The sequence below is a fragment of the Alligator sinensis genome, unplaced genomic scaffold (assembly GCF_000455745.1).
Source record: "Alligator sinensis unplaced genomic scaffold, ASM45574v1 scaffold788_1, whole genome shotgun sequence".
Classification (NCBI taxonomy): domain Eukaryota; kingdom Metazoa; phylum Chordata; order Crocodylia; family Alligatoridae; genus Alligator; species Alligator sinensis.
The window spans coordinates 354,214-372,416 of NW_005842140.1; the positions used below are offsets into that span (position 1 = coordinate 354,214).

At 40.9% G+C, this 18,203-nt stretch overlaps 1 protein-coding gene across 2 annotated transcripts in view; it reads left to right on the top strand.

Annotated features, from left to right (window-relative positions):
* Positions 1 to 18,203, top strand: part of GALNT13 (polypeptide N-acetylgalactosaminyltransferase 13) — a 422,841-nt gene that overhangs the window by 23,102 nt on the left and 381,536 nt on the right. For both annotated transcript variants that reach the window (XM_006025323.2, XM_025206100.1), the window contains exons 2-3: positions 471 to 552; positions 999 to 1,247. In XM_006025323.2, coding sequence (XP_006025385.1) covers positions 1,106 to 1,247 — 142 coding nt within the window. In that variant the 5' untranslated portion in view covers positions 471 to 552; positions 999 to 1,105. The remainder of the gene's footprint in view (positions 1 to 470; positions 553 to 998; positions 1,248 to 18,203) is intronic.

The window sequence follows — 18,203 nt, forward strand, 5'->3', positions numbered from 1 at the left end:
AACTATAAAATTAGGCCCATCAGCAATAGTTTTATTTGTGAGAGGCCATTTTCAGATTGCAGTGTTAATCAGCTTTGTCATAACTTTTTGTTTAGTGTTGACAAGAATCCCTTTTTTTAAAGGGGGCAGACAGGTGTAGTAGAGAGGAAAATACAACATGCATGTAAAGAACCCCAGTCCTTTTTATGCCAAGCAAAGAAGGTGGGATTTTTATTAGATTTGCTACTTTCTCTTTGAGATGCTGATATATCAGCATATGTGCACACACACGTGTGTGTTATATATTTAAGAAATAATCACCAACATTAATTATTTGACTTGGATTAGTTTTCCATAATTGAGTAGGTTAAAATGTGGGCTTTTAAGCATATTCTTCCACACGATGACTTTCTTAAACACAAGTTATTTATAGATTTTTCTAAAAGTTCAACTGTGTATGCAAGCACTAATAGATGGCAATTTTTTTATAGGCCTTCAGATAGTCCTATTGCCGAATGTTAGGAGACTGCTTTTGAAAGTTGACTTCAACACAGAAAATTTCCCTTCGTAATGGTAAGTGTGAGGGGCTTGATTTTTGGCAACTAACTTAAAAAAGCTACAGAGACATGATAAACAGTATGGAGAGGAAGAGTTAATATTAGCAGTTGTAGGAAAGATGGCCTGTAGCATTCTTCCTTCATTGATGTCTGGTGCTAAAGTATATTTTATAATTCAGTGGCATGATCCCTCTGTAAATGCAAAGTATATCTGCTTTTAACATTTACAAAACACTGAATTAAAGGAAAATGGAACACAAAAATAAATCAGAAAATTTATCTTTATTGAAAGCAAAATAAGTTCATCCCTCAAAGATGTGTTCACGCTACGAAGGAGGTATTTATGTACAGTAGAAAGGAAAACAATTGAAGGAAAAAGTTATGTCCTTACTATAGTGTTTCCCATTTTGCACCTCAAATCCCATATAATTCTAGCTAATTCAACTATTTCTTTTGTTACAGTGGTATGCACACCTTTGCTTTCATGTTGGATTTTAACTCTGTGGTTTGGACACATCCCAGCAGTAACTGTCTTCCTGCAGTGTGTTAACTAGAAACCAAGTAAAGAGATGAGGAGATTTGTCTACTGCAAGGTGATTCTGGCCACTTCTCTGATGTGGGTGCTTGTGGATGTCTTTTTACTCTTGTACTTCAGTGAATGTAACAAATGTGATGACAAGAAGGAAAGGTCACTGCTGCCTGCACTCAGGGGTAAGTTCATATTCTAAATTATCTATGAAGTTTACACAGTTGGAAGAATTTGTCCTAATTTGGAACTTTTTTGGTGTTGTATAAGATACTGCTCTAGTTTGAAAAGGCAAAATATAAAATGTAAAGCACTTTGATTTATAGTGCCTGACTTGCTTCAGTTTGTTGATTTATATTTATTTAGCTATCTTAATGTGTAACAGTTGTCATATAGAAATTCACTTTAGTTATCAATAAGCAAAACTAGGTTTACAGCTTGCTTGTATATGGACTTATTTGTGTAAGAGGAACCAAAGCAATATAATATGAGTTTTTCTTTGACTGATCAACCGACTTTTGTGTGAGCATAGAGACGTTACTAAAGGATTTGAAGAAAACAAACATAAGCAGATCATAAAGATAAAGCTAATTTAATTTAAACATTTGAATAAATATTTATGTAAGAGGTAAGGCAAGAAAAAGGGTTAACCATCAATGTCTAACCATTTTGCTGCCAGCAAGACTTTATTTTGAAGAGTCTGTATAGAAGAATAGCTGGGAAAATGTGTGGTGGTTTTTTTTCTTTTTTCTTTTTTTAATTTAAGCTCTACTAGAGTTAAAGGAAAAATATGCAATCTAATTTACTGGTCAGAAATTTCATGGAAACCTGAATATTTAAGCTAATGGTTAAATTAATAACAGAATAGTAGGTGGAAGCGCACTTGAATTTGTAATTTTAAATATTAGTGCTGAAAATGTTTGCTTCTAAGGGTTTCTCATCCACTATGACAGAGGTTCCCAAACATTTTCTGATTGAGTACCCCCTTCCAGACTGATCAGCTGCCCGCGTACCACTACAAACATGCATTTTATATTTTAACTCCTTAAATGCCAATTATTATTATAATGAAAATTTAATTCGCATACTCCCAGGGGTACGTATACCAGAGTTTTGGACCCTCTGCACTAAGAGATCAGAATTGCACCATGTGTTCTTGAATTGATACTTATCATGAACAAATTGAAATCAACCTGTATGGAAGAATAAGATGATGCTATTGGAAAATAATTTTGACTAGTGAATATATTTGAGAGTTAATCTACATAAAATTGGCAGAAAAGGGGAAACAACATTTGTCAAATTCCTCAGTGTAAGTCCCTTTTAATAAGACTGAGATAAGACCCAGGAAACTTCCACAGCTACATTGGCATGTAAAAAACGATGCTAATATGCTAATACACAATGGAGTAGGATACTGCTCATTAAGTACCACTAAAAAAGTGTGTGCTTGTGCTACTATGTGTTATGCAGATCACTGTGCATTTATTTACTACTCCAGGGTGCCTGTACATGAGTGCAGAGGCTCTCCAATATGCTGTAATTACAGTACGTTAGAGCAGACTTGATTAATCAAGGGCGTGATAATTACCGTGCTCCAGCAGCCTCCTGCATCTCGTGTATCAGCATTCCTCCACTGAAAAATGGTCGTGCAGGCGCTTGAATTAAAGCTCATTAACGGAGCTTTAGTTTATGCACCCCTGCCGCCATTTTTAAGCACGGGGACACTGATACATGAGATGCAATGGCCTTTTAATTAGAACGGCTCTCAGAGCTGTTCTAATTAAAGTGCTGTCCCCCCAACCCCAGAGCATGTGTAAAAGTGCCCTCATATTGTAGGTACTAAATTTAATGTTTATTAGGAAAGGCGCATTAATGCACATGTAGTTGCGCCCACTTTTTGCATATTCTCAGTAAAAGTATCAAAGTCTATCTGTTTTATGCTAAATACATATGTGGATTAAAATTGAAACTAAATCAGCCCAGTTATTTTTATTCTTTTGTGTGTCGTTTAATTGAGTTGCTGTCTTCACTAGAAGCTAAATTGCCTCATGATGGATCATCTGGGTTTGGAACGATCAGTTTGTCATTTGTTGAACTAATTTGATTTGAGCCAGATACGTTTCAGCAGTAAAATCCTGATTCAGCAAATATACAGCTGGGTTCTGAGCAAGACCATAAGAAATACAAGTATGTCTGAATTTTATGTTGCTGTATTAAGGCCCTATTTGCTTATGGTAGAATAAATAAGAATAATTTTATAGCAAGTGATTTATTTGGCGACATGGGTCCAAAATTTTTAGTGTAAAATAAAAATCTATATCAATACTCTTATATGTATTGGATTAAAAAAGTTTACTTTGGTTAATAACACTCTGCCCTAAAAAGGACTTGAACGATTTCATGTGAACCCTATATCATAATAACAAAAGCTCAAAGATTGATGATATGCATTTTGCTCTCTGTCTTAGTATTTTCTTATCCAAAAGTGGCAGAGAGAGAAAAACAATAATATAGTGGCGGTTTTTGTTCGTTTGGGTGTTAACAAGTCTTTGTTGTATTGAATGTCAGTTTAGTTAGGATTCTCTTCATAGTTTGCATTAAAAGATATAAATCTGATGAACCTTAAATATTTTGCAATTTTGTATAGATAAGACAATAATGTTATGTTAAACACAGATCTGCCTAACCAGCCATATTTTATTAGTACCATGAGTGACTACTGTACAGGAGGCATCTTGTAAACTCTGGTGGATACCTAGAACATGCATTTCATAGTGATGCTGCTAATACGCAATATACTGCATTTGTGTTTAAAAGTGCTGTGATTTCTGTGTAGATCAGAACTGTCTTTGTTGGGAGTGTACCTAATAAAGTAAGTTATTTTAATGTTACTGGAACATTACGCTATGATTTTCTTATTCAGTAATCTTGACAAATAGAATGTGGAGATAGTGTTCATATACTACTCCGCTCCTAAAAAAAATATTTTGAGGTGTAATACTGCAGAATTATGAAGACGATCCTTTTCAAGTTGTAGTAGGGTCCCAAAGACTCAATGCAGTTTGGGGAAGGTTTATTGTATGTTGTTGTATGTTTGTATATTTATAAAATAACTTTAAGTATCTGACTTGATTCTCTTCATTTTGCTGCTTTCAGAGGTTCTTTCATTTCATCCTTAACTGTTTGTAGAATTGTTATGGGATATAAAGCCATGCTCTGTACTGAGAGCGCCTACTCCACTTTGAAACATGTTGTATTAAATCAGAGCAAGTCATGAAAAATATAATCAACCGTTTGTAAATGTCAAACCTTATCTGCTTTGCTAGTAGAATGTTTTAAAAGCTTATTGTTTGAAGAAAAGCTTTTTGTTTGTTCTACTCTGTTAAATAACACTGTTTTGTTTTGATTTTTTAAAAAAATTGTTGCATACATATTTCAGGGGTGTAGGTTATAGCCGTGTTGGTCTAAGAGCATAGGCAGACAACATTCTTTGGGTAAATCTGATATCCTTTATTAGACCAACTCAAATGGAAAATTCTTCTTTGCAAGCTTTCGGGTATGAATACCTTTCGTCAGGCTGAGGAAGCATCTGCAGTTGCTGTGTGCTCTTCCTGGATGGAATGAATAGTAAAGCAGACAGAGGCTGGTATGTGTGCAAGAAAACCAGTCAGTGAAGATGTAAATTGAGGAGTCAGCGGGTAAGAGACAGGTTGGGGCGCAGGAGGGAAAGGGAATAAATGTAGTTGGTAAATAGTGGAGAGGTATGTGGGGGTGTCAGATGTTAGGCAGGTTATAATGTGTTATAAATCTAATGTCTATATTTAGTACATGATTTTTTTGTATCCAGTAGGTTGGTGAAGTGAAGTTTGTAGGCTCGTCTACGAATGGGGTTTTGTAAATTCCCTTTGAGGATTAGACCTGAGAGACTGGAGAGAGAGTGGCTTTCTTGTGAGAAATGTACCCCCACAGGTAATTGGGTATTCTTGTCTTTTCCTTCTGTACTGCAGCAGTTCTTTATGTGCTGTCTGGGTGGCTCTTTCAAAAGTGCAGTCTGTCTCTCTGGATGAGTGTCCTTGTTGATTCATAGATGTTTGGGTCGGAAGGGACCTTAGCAGATGATCAAGTCTGACTCCCTGCCCTGGGCAGGAAAATAGTGCTGGGGTCAGATGACTCCAGCCAGGTATATGTCTAGCCTCCTCTTAAACCCCCAGGGTAGGGGAGAAAACCACCTCCCTTGGAAGCCCAGTCCACATTTTGGCAACCCTTACTGTAAAGAAGCTCTTCCTGATGTCTAACCTAAATCTGCTCTCTGTCAGTTTGTGGCTGTTTGTTCCTGGTTACCCCAAGGGGTGCTCTGGTAAACAGAGTATCTCCTATCCCTTGCTGTCACCACCTGATGAATTTGGAGGAGGCCACAAGGTCACATCTCAGCCTTCTCTTGCCGAGGCTGAAGAGATCCAGGGCCCTCAATCTCTTCTTGCAGGGCTTTTGCCTGCAGGCCCCTAACCATATGAGTAGCCCTCCTCTGAACCTGCTTGAGGTTGTCCACATCCCTCTTGAATTGTGGCACCCAAAACTGAACACAGTACTCCAACTACAGCCTGACCAATTGTGCATAAAGGGGAAGGATCACCTCCTTGGACCTGTTTGTCATGCACCTGCTAATGCATGATAAAGTGTGGTTAGCTTTACTGATCACTTCATCACATTGACGGCTCATGTTCATCTTGGAGTCAACAGTGACTCCAAGATCCCTTTCTGCTGCTGAGAAGGTCCTCCCCCAGCCTATAAGCGTGTTGGTGATTCCTTCTCCCTAGGTGCAGCACCTTGCATTTGTCCTTATTGAACTGCATCCTATTCTGTTCCTTCCACTATTCCAACCTGTCCAGATCTACCTGGATTCATTCCCTACCCTCTGGTGTGTTAACACCATAATTTGGTATCATCTGCGAATTTGGACAGAGTGCTTTCCACGCCCTCATCCAAGTCACTGATGAAGACATGGAACAGCACCGGTGCAAGGACTGAGCCTTGTGGGACTCCACTCCCCACATCTTTCCAGGTTGATACCGACCCATCCACCACCACTCTCTGGGTATGGCCCCTAAGCCAATTTGCCACCCACCTGACTGTGTAATCATCTGTGTCATAGTCACTCGGTTTATCTATAAGAATTTAATGAGATACCATATTGAAGGCCTTCTTAAAATCCAAGTTGATGACATCCACCTTGATTCCTGTGTCTAAGCATTTTGTGACCTGGTCATAAAAAGAAACAAGGTTAGTCAGGCAGGATCTACCTGCTGTGAATCCATGCTGGTTGCCCTTTAGCATTTCTTTCCCCACTGGACTCCCACAAATGTGATCCTTAATAATTTTTTCAAAGGTTTTCCTGAGGATAGAGACCTAACCAGTCTATGGTTACCTGGATTCTCCTTCCTCCCCTTCTTGAAAATAGGGACCACATTGGCCCTTTTCAAGTCCTCTGGGACCTGACCTGAGCACCAAGAGTGCGCGAACAGCTATGCCAACAGCTCTGCTATGACAGTGGCAAAATCCTTCAGCACCCTTGGATAAAGATCATTCGGGCTGCTGACCTACAGCTCCTCCAAGTATCTATCTCCTCACTAAGTTGGTGCTAAAGGTTGGTGGGCTGGTTCCCCCTTTATGCCTGTCTATGATCTAATTGGCAGATTTATCCTGATCTGAGTTCAGGAATACAAAGGCAAAAAATTCATTGAAAAGCTCAGCTTTGTCCCCCACTATCCATCACTAATTGCCCTAGTTTGTCTTGTAGGGGGCCTATGCTACCCTGCACCTTCTTTTTGCTCCCTATATACCTGAAGAAGGACTTTTTGTTGTCTTTAATTTTCATTGCCAGCCTAAGTTCCATTTCTGCTTTGGCCTTTCTGACTGTCTCCCTGCAAGTGCGGGTCAAGTAGGTATACTCTGCCTTGGTAGCTACCCCCTGCTTCCACAGCCTATTTGCCTCTTTTTTTGCCCTGATGCTTTCCTGGATTTCCCTGTTCAGCCAAGAGGGTTTCTTGGCCATCTTGCCCCCTTTCCTGCGCAAAGGGATTGTCTCCTGCACCCTTAGGACTGGTCCCTTTATGAACGACCACTCTTCTTGGATTCCCATTCCACCAATTCTCCTGTTCTTCAGTGCCTCAGTAACTAATCTCCTGAGCACACTGAAGTTAGCTTTTCTGAAGTCTAGCACTTCTGCCCTACTGGTTATCTTTCCCACCCTACACCGGATAGTGAATTTAGTCAAGTGATACTTACTGTCCCCTAGGCTGCCTTGTGTCAGTAGATCCCCCACCAAATCATCCCCTGTAGCCCGGACCAAGTCTAGTAAGGCATTTCCCCTAGTGGGACTGTATACCTCCTGTGTTAGTTAAAGGTCCTGTATGCAGGTTAAGAACCTACGTGAATGGTTGGATCAAGCTGACTGCTCCTCCCAGCAGATGTCCAGGTAGTTTAGTTTACCCATGACAACTGTGTCCCTTGACCGTACGGCCTCTGAGAGCTGTCTGGAGAATTCCATGTCCAACTGCTCCTCCTGGTGTGGCAATCTGTAGTAGACTCCCATTACCAAGTCTGTTTCCCCCCGATCCCCTTGCATTCTGACCCACAATACCTCAGTTAGCTCCTCCTCTGATCCCATCTTGATTATGGAAGATGTATGTTGCTCCTTTACGTAGAGAGCCACAGCTGCCCCTCTTCTGTCTACTCTGTCTAGTCTGTATGGCCTATAGCCCTCAATGTTTACTGCCCAATCGTGGGGAGGATCCCACCAAGTTTCAGTTAGCCCAACTAGATCAAAGTTTTTGTTTGTAAGCAGGAGTGTGAGTGCCTCCTGCTTGTTCCCCATGCTCCTAGCATTAGTATAGAGACATTTGAGTCCCACTATGGGCGTCTTTGGTGCCCTGCTGTCCTGATGCCCATTGGGCCCCTGAGTACTTACGTGGGCTGTTCCAGCTCATGGCTCATGGTTTGTTCATCCTAGGTTCTCACTGTTGTCTGCATCTCCATCCCCCGATGAACCTATTTTAAAGACCTACCTAGGAGATCAGCCAACCTGTGAGAGAATAGACTGTTACCTTTTGAAGAGAGATGAAGACCAACCCATCCCAGGGTGCTCCTTTCATGGAAGTGTGGGTTGTGGTCAAAGAAGCCAAAACCCGCTTCATGACACCAACTCTGGAGCCACAGGTTGACTTCTCTAGTGCAGGCATTGTGATGTTGACCATGACCACTGACAGGGAGGATTGATGAGAAGACCACCTGTGCCCCCGTCTTCCTAAGCCTGGCTCCCAGAGCCCTGTAATCACCCATGATATGGTTCAGACTATCACTGGACGTATCATTTGTGCCTATATGGATGAGGACCATGGGATGGCAATCGAAGGTGAAAGCCTTTCTGAGATTTATGAGGTGATGGTCATGGGTGTTCTCAGTACAAATTTGGTGTTATCTGAGAGCTTGGCTGTATACTACAGTTTTCTTGGTGTGTTTAGGGTGATTGCTGGTTCTTTGCAGATGTGTATGTTGGTCCATGGGTTTCTTGTATATTGTGGTCTGTATAGACCCTGTATTCTGGATAGTGATCATCATGTCTAAAAAGGAGATGTTGGTGCTGAAGTATTGAAGAGACAGAGTCTGATGGAGGGGTGATGATGATTGTTGAATTTCTGATGGAACTCAGAGATTGCAGGTTTTCAGTCCAAATGATGAAACTGTCATTGATATATCTTATATATAGCAAGGGGTTGATGGTGCAGTCCTGGAGGAATTATTCTTCCAGGTGGCTCATAAAAAGGATGGCATACTGTGGGGCCATTTTGGCACCCATAGCTGTGTCCACGGTCTGGAGGAAGTGTTGGTTGTTGAAAGTGAAGTTGTTGTGCGTGAGGATGAAGTGTATAAGGTCAGGAATATCTTTGGGTATCTACTCTGAGTTGTAATCTTGCTCTTGTAGATATGTGAGGCAGGCTTGGATGCTATCCTGGTATGGGAAGCTGGTATATAAACTGGTAACATTTATGGTGGCTAGGAGGGTGTTGCTGGGAAGGTGGTAATTTCATGAGAAGCTTGTTTTCTGACTGGCACTTGAAACTTATAGAGTCCAATGGAGTTCCTGATTGCATTTGTGTATCTGGAAGAGTCAAATTGGTACAAAAACTGTGCCACAAAAACATGTTGCATTCCAAGTAAGGGCTCACTTGAAGTCAATGAGAAAGTTTCCTTAACTTTCTTAGGAAGCAGATTGTAATGACCCAGATATTTTCTTTAGAATACCTAGTAACCAGGTTAGCCTAAATATTTCAAATTCCAAACTTAGATGTACTAAAATGTTCTTCCTTTGTTATGCTGTTCTTGTAAAATGCATTTATTTATTCCTGCTCAAAATTACTAAATTTTGTTTGTATAATCTGTACTAGAGATACCTTAGAAATATTTCTTAAGGTTTTATTTCTTAAGATCTCAATTTTGCAAACTTCTATATGGGGCAGAACCTCAGGGTCTGTTTGTGCCTACCAACTGCAAGACTGGGGCTATATTTGTGCAAATATTTGAAGTATACATAAATGTAACATTTACATATTTTATACTAGCAGCTATGTGAAGATTTTTTTAATGTAAATCTCATTCTCATTATCAAATATGTGCATTTTTAAGTGTAAATCTTAGCGGTTTAGTGTAAGCACAACAAAATATAATAATGAAAATAAAGTATAACTGTCTTGATCAGTGGTCGCACAGTAATTTAGCAATTATAATTATAATTAACAAACCTTAAGAGCTAGGGACAGAAATTGCACATAAACTGGTATAAGTGATCAGAAGCTGGTTCAAATCTGAAACACAAGAGAAGCTCAGTGCACATAAACTGCTTTCAAAATGGGCAAATCTGGTTTAAGATCAACCTGGATGGATGTAGTATCAGACTTAGCTGATATAAGTTAAATCGGGTTATGAATCTTTTGTCCCAGTTCCCCTCTAGATTCACGTTAATGTATAGTCCCCCAACATCCCAGGATGCTTTGCACTTCCCCCGCAAACCCCTCTCGCAAGGTGGGCAGGCTAGTTTTGGCCCAAGCCATCTGTTCCAGGTGAGCACGGTGTCGTACTCCAGCATGCCCTGGCTTCTGGCCTGGGCCACCGCAGGCATGTGACTGCATTTCTGGAATAAAAAATGAATGTCTGTTCACTTACTTATTGGTTCTATTTCTGCAGTTTACGTTAACCTGTAAAAACAGAATTAATTCCACCTTGTGCTTTTTGATTCTCTGTACTTTGCCTGTAAGTGGGGTATCCTAGTTTTCCTCATTTAGAGATATACCACAGAGTAGGACACATCCTGGCATAGCTCATCTGCTTCATTTTGGTGATGTGTATTTTTACTGCTTGTAGTTTGTGGATGTCAATAGTGAGGGCGCATTGGGCAAGCATTTTTTCTTGTTCTTAATTCCTCTGCCCCAATGCTAGAGTTCTTTCCATCAGCTGATTGTTCTCATATACTAAACTCTTCCTACTGAGTATTGGAGCCAATGCCTTTGGTACCAATTAAGACAGTGCTGTATTTTAAATAGGAAGGAAGGAGGGGCTAGGACAGGGGCGGTCAATTATTTTGGGTGCAGGGCTGCTTACTGAGTTTTGGCAAGCCATCGAGGGCTGCATGACAGGTAGCCTGGGGCAGATAAATATTAACTTTCTAAATTTTTTAGGGGTCCCGTGGGCCCGATAGAATGGCCTGGCGGGCCACATCCAGCCCACGGGCCACATTTTGCCTACCCCGGGCTAGGATGAAAAGAATTAAAGCTGTATAGATCCAGATATAACTTCTCCTGGACCTTCTTAATTTTCTTCTTTTAATGGTATAAATACCCTGCTCAACAATATGAAAAATATGGTATCTCTGTTCCAACAAATGCTTACTCCACACCATGCTCATTCAGGTTTAGTTGCTGTAGCTCTATTTTGTGGACCCTTTTGGGAAAGCTTAAATTCTTTTGCAATTGACTACCTCCATAGTGGTAACCTGCTACATGTTTTTATTTTATCAATACAGCATTTTTCATCTACATTGAATAGAATGTTTCTCCCACAAGTTGGCACAGGATTTAATGCAAACAAATAAAAACAAAATACCTGCATAACTTCAAACGTTTTGGAAAGGGAAGGTCAGGGCATGTGCAAGTTGTAATGTGCGCAAGTTTTAAGATCTGTCTGTCTGTGTCTCTCTTTCTCAAAGAAAAAACTAGCAACTTTTAACTAAGTGAATATTATGTTGTAGAACATTGTACAATATCAATTTCTTCAGAAACTGAAGACTCTGAATATATATTTTACCTGAAGAAAAGTTTGCAAAACTGATTGCACATCATATTCTGAGTCACTGTATTAGAACCGAACTGCTGACCTTCCAAAGTTAGTAGCTTCTGAGTTTTGCTATTCATGAAGATTTGGTGTCTATGGAGGAGATAGGAATCCCTTTGTAAACCCTACAAAATAACCTCTGTGGTTTGTTCTGTTTTTTTTTTTTTTTTTTTTTTTTTTTTACTCACCTCATCTTGCTATAGCTTACTACTATATATTTTTAATGCATGTCTCTAAACCATGCATTAAACAATAAAGCAAGGAATTGCAGTGCATCCTGTATTATAGGTGCTTATTCAGTGGACTTAATCTTTTCTTGGTCTACTTGAGGGTTGGGCAAAATATGGCCCATGGGCCGGATCTGCCCCACCAAGGGATTTTACTTGTCTGCGGTGGGTCCCTCAGCCCTGCCTTGCCCAGGTGTAAGGAGGAACCTAGGCCGTGATGCATGCAGTCGGTCCTGCTGCCCCCCGAGCAACAGGGTGGGGGTGGTGTGGCAAACAGGCTCTGTTTCCCAGCAGTCCTGGCAGCAGTTGCTCCTGGCTGCAACTGTTAGTCTCTGCTGCTACTGGATCCAGGCCTGCTGCCCAGGCAACCCCAGCCCCTCTGCCCCACAGCCACCACCAGAGGCACTAGAGGGTGTGGGTGGGCAAGGTCTCCTTGGAGACTGGCCAGGACCCCTGCAGGCAGGGTGCACTTGGCTGGGTGGATGGGATGGGGCCACAGGTGGGCAGGGAGTGGCTTCTGGGAGCAGAATGGTTTGGCAGGGTCTGGGATTGCAGGGTAGTGAAACTGCGGGGTCAGGGCCGGGCCCCACGCTCTTACCATGCCGCAATTATGGTTCTGGACCCTACCTGCCTGTCTTGCTCCCAGACACTGCTCCCCATCTTCCCGGCCAAGTATGCTCTGCTTACGGGGGTCCCAGCTGGTCTTCATAGAGAACCCATCTGCCCTCCTGTTTCATCCGGCACCTCCCAGTAGTCTGTATGGGTGGATAGGTCTGGGCTAGATGTTACCTATTTCCCTCCCCCTCCCCTGCCAGTGCTGGGCCAGGTCAGCATCTCCCACTCCCTGGGCCTGCAATATCTCACCCAAAGTGGTCTTCCAGCCAAAATACTTGCCCATCCCTGGTCTACTCCATCAGTCTTTGCTGTGCGGTGGTCCCCATCTTGATGACAACCATGGACAGGGCTCATCTTTGCCGTAAGAATGGCCTTTCAGGAAGAACCTTTGAGAATTCTCTACCTCTGAATAGGGCACAAGGCAGATGCTGTGTTTTCCTTTGTAGCAGACCTTGCACAGGCTTTTTTGGAAACTTCTTTTATTTTTTCTTAAATAGTTTGGTTTTTCTTAGATAGGTTGGTTGCCCCTTGCCCCATTAGCTCTGAAGCTGTGTTCCCTCAAAGCTGCTAGCTTAACATTTTTTTTCTGGCTTTTGGAGGAGGTGAAGTCTAAGCTAAAACAGAAGTTCCAGGTGGTACTGGGTTTCTCACCCCTCAGATACTAGGTAAGAATCACTGGCATGAATTGGGGAAGGTAGAAAGGGGTTTTCAAAGCTTCCCCCCTCCCCCCCCAAAGTTCTAGGTCTGGTACCTCATTGCTACAACTGCAGAGTGAGCAGAAAAAATTAACTGGAACTTCTTGAAACTCAATAACATGCAAAATTCCCCCTCTGTAGCAACCAGGAAGAAAAAAAAATCTTCCTTCCTGATGAATGTGTAGGGTCTGTGCTGAAACAGCTGTGAGTTACAAGCTGTTCGCATTGCAAAGCCACAAGTGCCATAAAAGGTCCAGGTCTTGCAACCTTTCCAATGAGTCACTTGGTTCTAGCAGCTCTACCTCTGCCTCATTCTGTGCAGTTGGTCTTCCGGACCTGGAAGAAGCAGGGATCATGAAGAGAAATGATGAACGGCCTGGGAACTGCATTTCTTTCTCTCCCATTCTAGTCTCTAGGAGTTCGACTGGTTAAGCTTTTCCATAAAGAGACCACCAGGATATGTCTGAAGGCTGTCTCCTGATGATGTGTTCTCTTGAAACACCCTCTTCCTCTCACTTAGGGTCTTGGCCAGTATTGCTTACAATTGGTTCTTGAAGGAGCAGCACAAAGTTTTAAAATTCTCAGGTCAGTGTTGTTGTATAGCTAACCCTGGAGTTTTGAGTGAGAAATTTTACTCTTAGATAAGCTTTGTAGAATTAGCAGAAAAGGGTGGGCTAACTTCACAAATGTTTTCTGTTTTTTGGTAGTTTGGGGTCTTTTTTTTTTCCTTTTGTTTTAAGAAACAAAACAGCTGAAATGTATGCAAAGTTGAAGAAAAGCTGTTTTACTCTTCCTCACCTGGTTTGAGGATATGATTAAGATTACACTGGAATGCTCTGTAAGAAATGAGTTGCGCTTAGGGGCTAAGCGGTCTTCATTACTTTGGCTAAAGTTAAACTTCTCCCATCTGCCTTAGTAACAAGTTTAGTTGGTGGAGTACTTCTGCCAGACATGAGAATGAGATTTGTCACTCAGACTAAACTTGACAGCAAAAAGCCTCATGCCTGACAGCATTGGCTGCAGGGATTGTACACAGTAAACTTGATGCTTCACCTGATTCTGAACTAGCTTACATTCTAATCTTTCAAACAGTATCCAAGAGGCAACTATGGCTCTACTTGAAGAGACTAGAATTGCAGGCTAAATTCTGAAATGCTTACAATATTTTGTTGGTAAGATATGTTTAGAGGCAAAGCAGTGAATGAAGCTAGAAAAGCGGAACCAAAGAGAGAATCTTCAAGGTACTTTCTCATCAGGTGTTATCTTGGAGTGCTTCAGAGTGGGCTCTCCTTTAGGGAACTGCTTCACAGATTGAGAGCTTGAGGGGACTGAGTAAAAATATTAAACTGAATTTATGGGTTGTTCAAAGGACAAGCTTACTGTTCCCCAAAGCAAATAATAATAATAAAAATGCCCAACACCATCAGTAAGAAATAGAACTGAATGTACATTTTCATATCTCAAAACTAGTTCTGGTACAACAAAACTAGTTCTGCGGGGAGAGGGAAGAAATTTTTTGGAAAGGGTACAGGATTCTTTGTGGTACAAAGTGACAATCCACCCATTTGAAATCTCTCCCCCAACCAGACCACATGGATTTAGTCAATTGGATTTAGTCAATTGGACACTTAGTGTCACCATGATTGGTTTTATGAGAAAAATGAGGAAATCCTAGCACTTATCTATTAGAGAACTGCGTTTTGCAGTTGGCAAAATGAACCCTCCAACCAGCAAAAATGAGAGGCTTTACCACCAGCTTATAGCTGTAGTTCAGAGGAGGTTATGGGACATCAAGAACCAGTGGTGGCAAGTGAAGTCCGTGGAGATTCAGAGTTTTGCTGATCAACAAGACATGAGAAGCTTCTTTCAGGCAATAAAAGCCATCCATGGACGTGTTCCAATGCTAACTCCCTTGCAGTCCCAAGATGGTTCTACCCTACTTTTGGATAATATATCCATCAAACAGGGCTGGAAGGAGTACTACAAGATTCTACTCAACCATGAATCTGAGGTCTTAGATGTCACCATTGAGCCCATCCCTCAACACCCAGTGTAGAATCTCTTGCTGATCCCCCATCCTTCAAGGAAGACTGGTGTGTCATCTCTCAGACCATGAACAATAAGGTGCCAGGCCCAGATGGCATTCCCGCAGATGTCTTCAAAGCTGGTGGGAAACCGCACAAGCACAAAAACTTCACTAACTTCTCATCAAAATATGGATTAACAAGAAAGCTCCAGCTGACTTAACGCTAACAGTGTGACCATCCTCAAGAAAGGGGACAAGTCAATGTGTGGGAACTACCGAGGGATTGCCCTCCTCTCCATTGCTGGAAAGATTCTTACTCATATCCTTCTGAATCGCCTCTTCCTCCTTGCCTAAGATGTCCTTCCATTATCCAAGATGACTTTAGAACATCTTGAGGTACCACCAACATGGTTTTTGTTGCATGACAGATCCAGGATAAGTGTAGAAAGCAACACCAGGAGTTGTTTATGGCAGTCATTTACCTAATCAAGGCCTTTGACTTCATCAATCATGAAGCCTTATGGAAGGTGCTGGCTAGGTTTGTTTGTCCATTGAAGTTCATCAGCATCCTCGGACTACTCCATGACGGGATGACCACCACAGTCCTTTGCAGTGGATCAGAGACGGACCCATTTGCGATTTGTTTTGGTGTCAGGCAGGGCTACCTCATCACCCCAACCCTTTTCTTCATCTATCTTGCTGTGATTTTTTTGATTCTCATCTGTGACCGCTTTCCTCCTGGAATTAGGGTTGAGTATTGAATGAACAGTCATCTTTTCAACCTGCGGTGTCTTCACAGCAAAATAAAAGTTACCAAGACTGGCATTACTGACCTTCAGTAGTACACTGATGACTGTGTTATCCTTGCGCACACTGAGACTGATCTGCAGTCCATCCTTGACCTTTTCTCAGGTGCCTATCATAGGCTGGGACTCCCATAATATTGGGAAGACCAAGGTGCTCCATCCGCCTACCCAGCACAAGGTGCCCCCCTCCTGCCACAAATTACCATTGGTGGAGAACCCCTGGAACTTTTTTTCCAACTACTCGGGTAGTCTAATAAAAGATATCACATCTATCCAAAGAAGCTTGTCTAACTTAATTACATTATCTTACTGCTGCTTGTCCATATAATATGGGTAAGCGAGCATAATAGGGAAGATAATTTATGTAGTCATTATTGCTAGTTATGTCTCTTGTAGTTAAGGCATCTAATTTTGTCAGTAAATTTGACTGTATGCTGGAAATGGGGGTGGAGGGGTGTACTTTCACTGTGCAGGTGTATAAGTGTATTCAGTATTTTGGCTTTTCACTATAACTGGTAAATTCCTGTACTGGTAGTGTCAGACCGTGATGGCTACATTGCTCCAGGAACTATGCAAGACACAAGGATTTCTGTGGGTGACTACCTGTTTGTTAGACCAAGAGACCAGGGCTGCCCAACTTCTGAGTGGCTCAGCCACACATTGTGTGGACTGTACATTCCCAGGGCTGCCAGCTTCCCTCTGCCACTGCTGTGCAGGTTGCACTGGTGGTGTTGGGCCCCTCTCCTTCACTGTGTGGGCTGAGCCAGTGGTGCACAGCTTCAGCACTGTTTCACTTACTTATGTTGAGGTCTTAGACTTGAAATGCCTGGCTATGGTTCTTGATTTAAGAAATAACAAAACAGTGGAGAAATTAGAAATAGGGAGCAGATAGAATAATATGATTGATCATTATGATAGGCCGCAATATGTTGCAATCTATCTTTTCAATTTTCTCGTTTGTGCCATAGCAGAAGTGTCTGCCAACATTATTTTTATGCCTGTCATTCCTCTTCTCTACAGTAATGTCTATCATGAAGAATTTTTCAGGAAACTCTGAAATGACTACTAATCAGGCTTACTACTAGATAATAACTTTTGATTTGTACATCCTCAAATTGCTAAACTATGGAATCTAAATTATAATTAGATGTTTAATATCACCTTCCTTAAATCCATGATTGTTTGTATAGCTAACTGCCATTCACTGAGACTACTAGTAGTTTGCATGTGACTATTCATGACACCATAATGAAAGATTTAAGCTTTAGACATTCTCAAGGACCATGATTGCCAAATCTGACAAGCTAAAATGAGCTTTCATTTGCATAATAAAGAGCTAAGAATTAGAGTGAAATGTATTCCAATGTCATCCTTCTCGTCCTTGGAATTCTGTTCTATTAAAAAAAAATATCAACCTCTGACTATCTGTTTGTCATGGAGAAAAATGTATTATTATAAATGAGATGGCATACTGCAAAGGGCACAAGATAAAAAGACAGTTACTATTGAGGATAATTTACAGAAAGTTGTCATTTAACTTAAACACTTATTAAAAAAGCATACAGTTTTATAAGAATGGGGTAGCAAAAGCATAAGAAAATTAAATGTTCTATGGCTTTACAATAGAACAGTAAAATTCATATATTACCTATATGTATATCAGTCTTTTATGATTGTATGTGTCACTGTTAAATTTCCAAGTTTTATTCTGAATAATAAAACTCATTCAAGAAGAATCTTGAAATCCTTATTTTTTTTTTTCTCTGAGAAATGGTGAGATGGCCAGGAGTGTTTTGCAGAAAATGATTTCTTTGCTGGTTTTTGTGATACTCATTTTTTTTCCAATGTAAATACTCTAAAAAGTTATATCCACAAACAGAATTATTTTGGCACACTTTGTATTAAATATGGAAGAAGTTTGTCATTTTAAAGCAAAATATGTAGCAGTCCATCCATAGCATCTTAGCTATGGTCCAGTCCTTTGTTGCTAGCATTGATTATGATTAGAGCGATGTCGGACGCACAGCTTCTGTTATGCGATTTATAACTTTTCATTTTTAGCCTTCTTACATCATGATTGTTTTTGGGAAGATATGCACAACTACAGTGCAGTTTTACACTTATTCAAAGTCAGGTAAGGAGAAGTGTCATTAATTCAAGTGTGTCTACTGTTTTTTGTTTTTTTTTCCCCTCTCCCTTCCTGGAAAGGATTTTTTTAGTTTACTCCAACTGAAGTCAGTGAATAAGCATTACCTAGGTCCCTTTAAGATGTGGTATGCTTTTATAAATATTATGTATACATCTAGGCCCACTGTTTTTTAGATTTCTATTAAAATGTTATATGATTAAAGTTAAAACATTAAGCTAGTGAGTTAATAAGAGACTT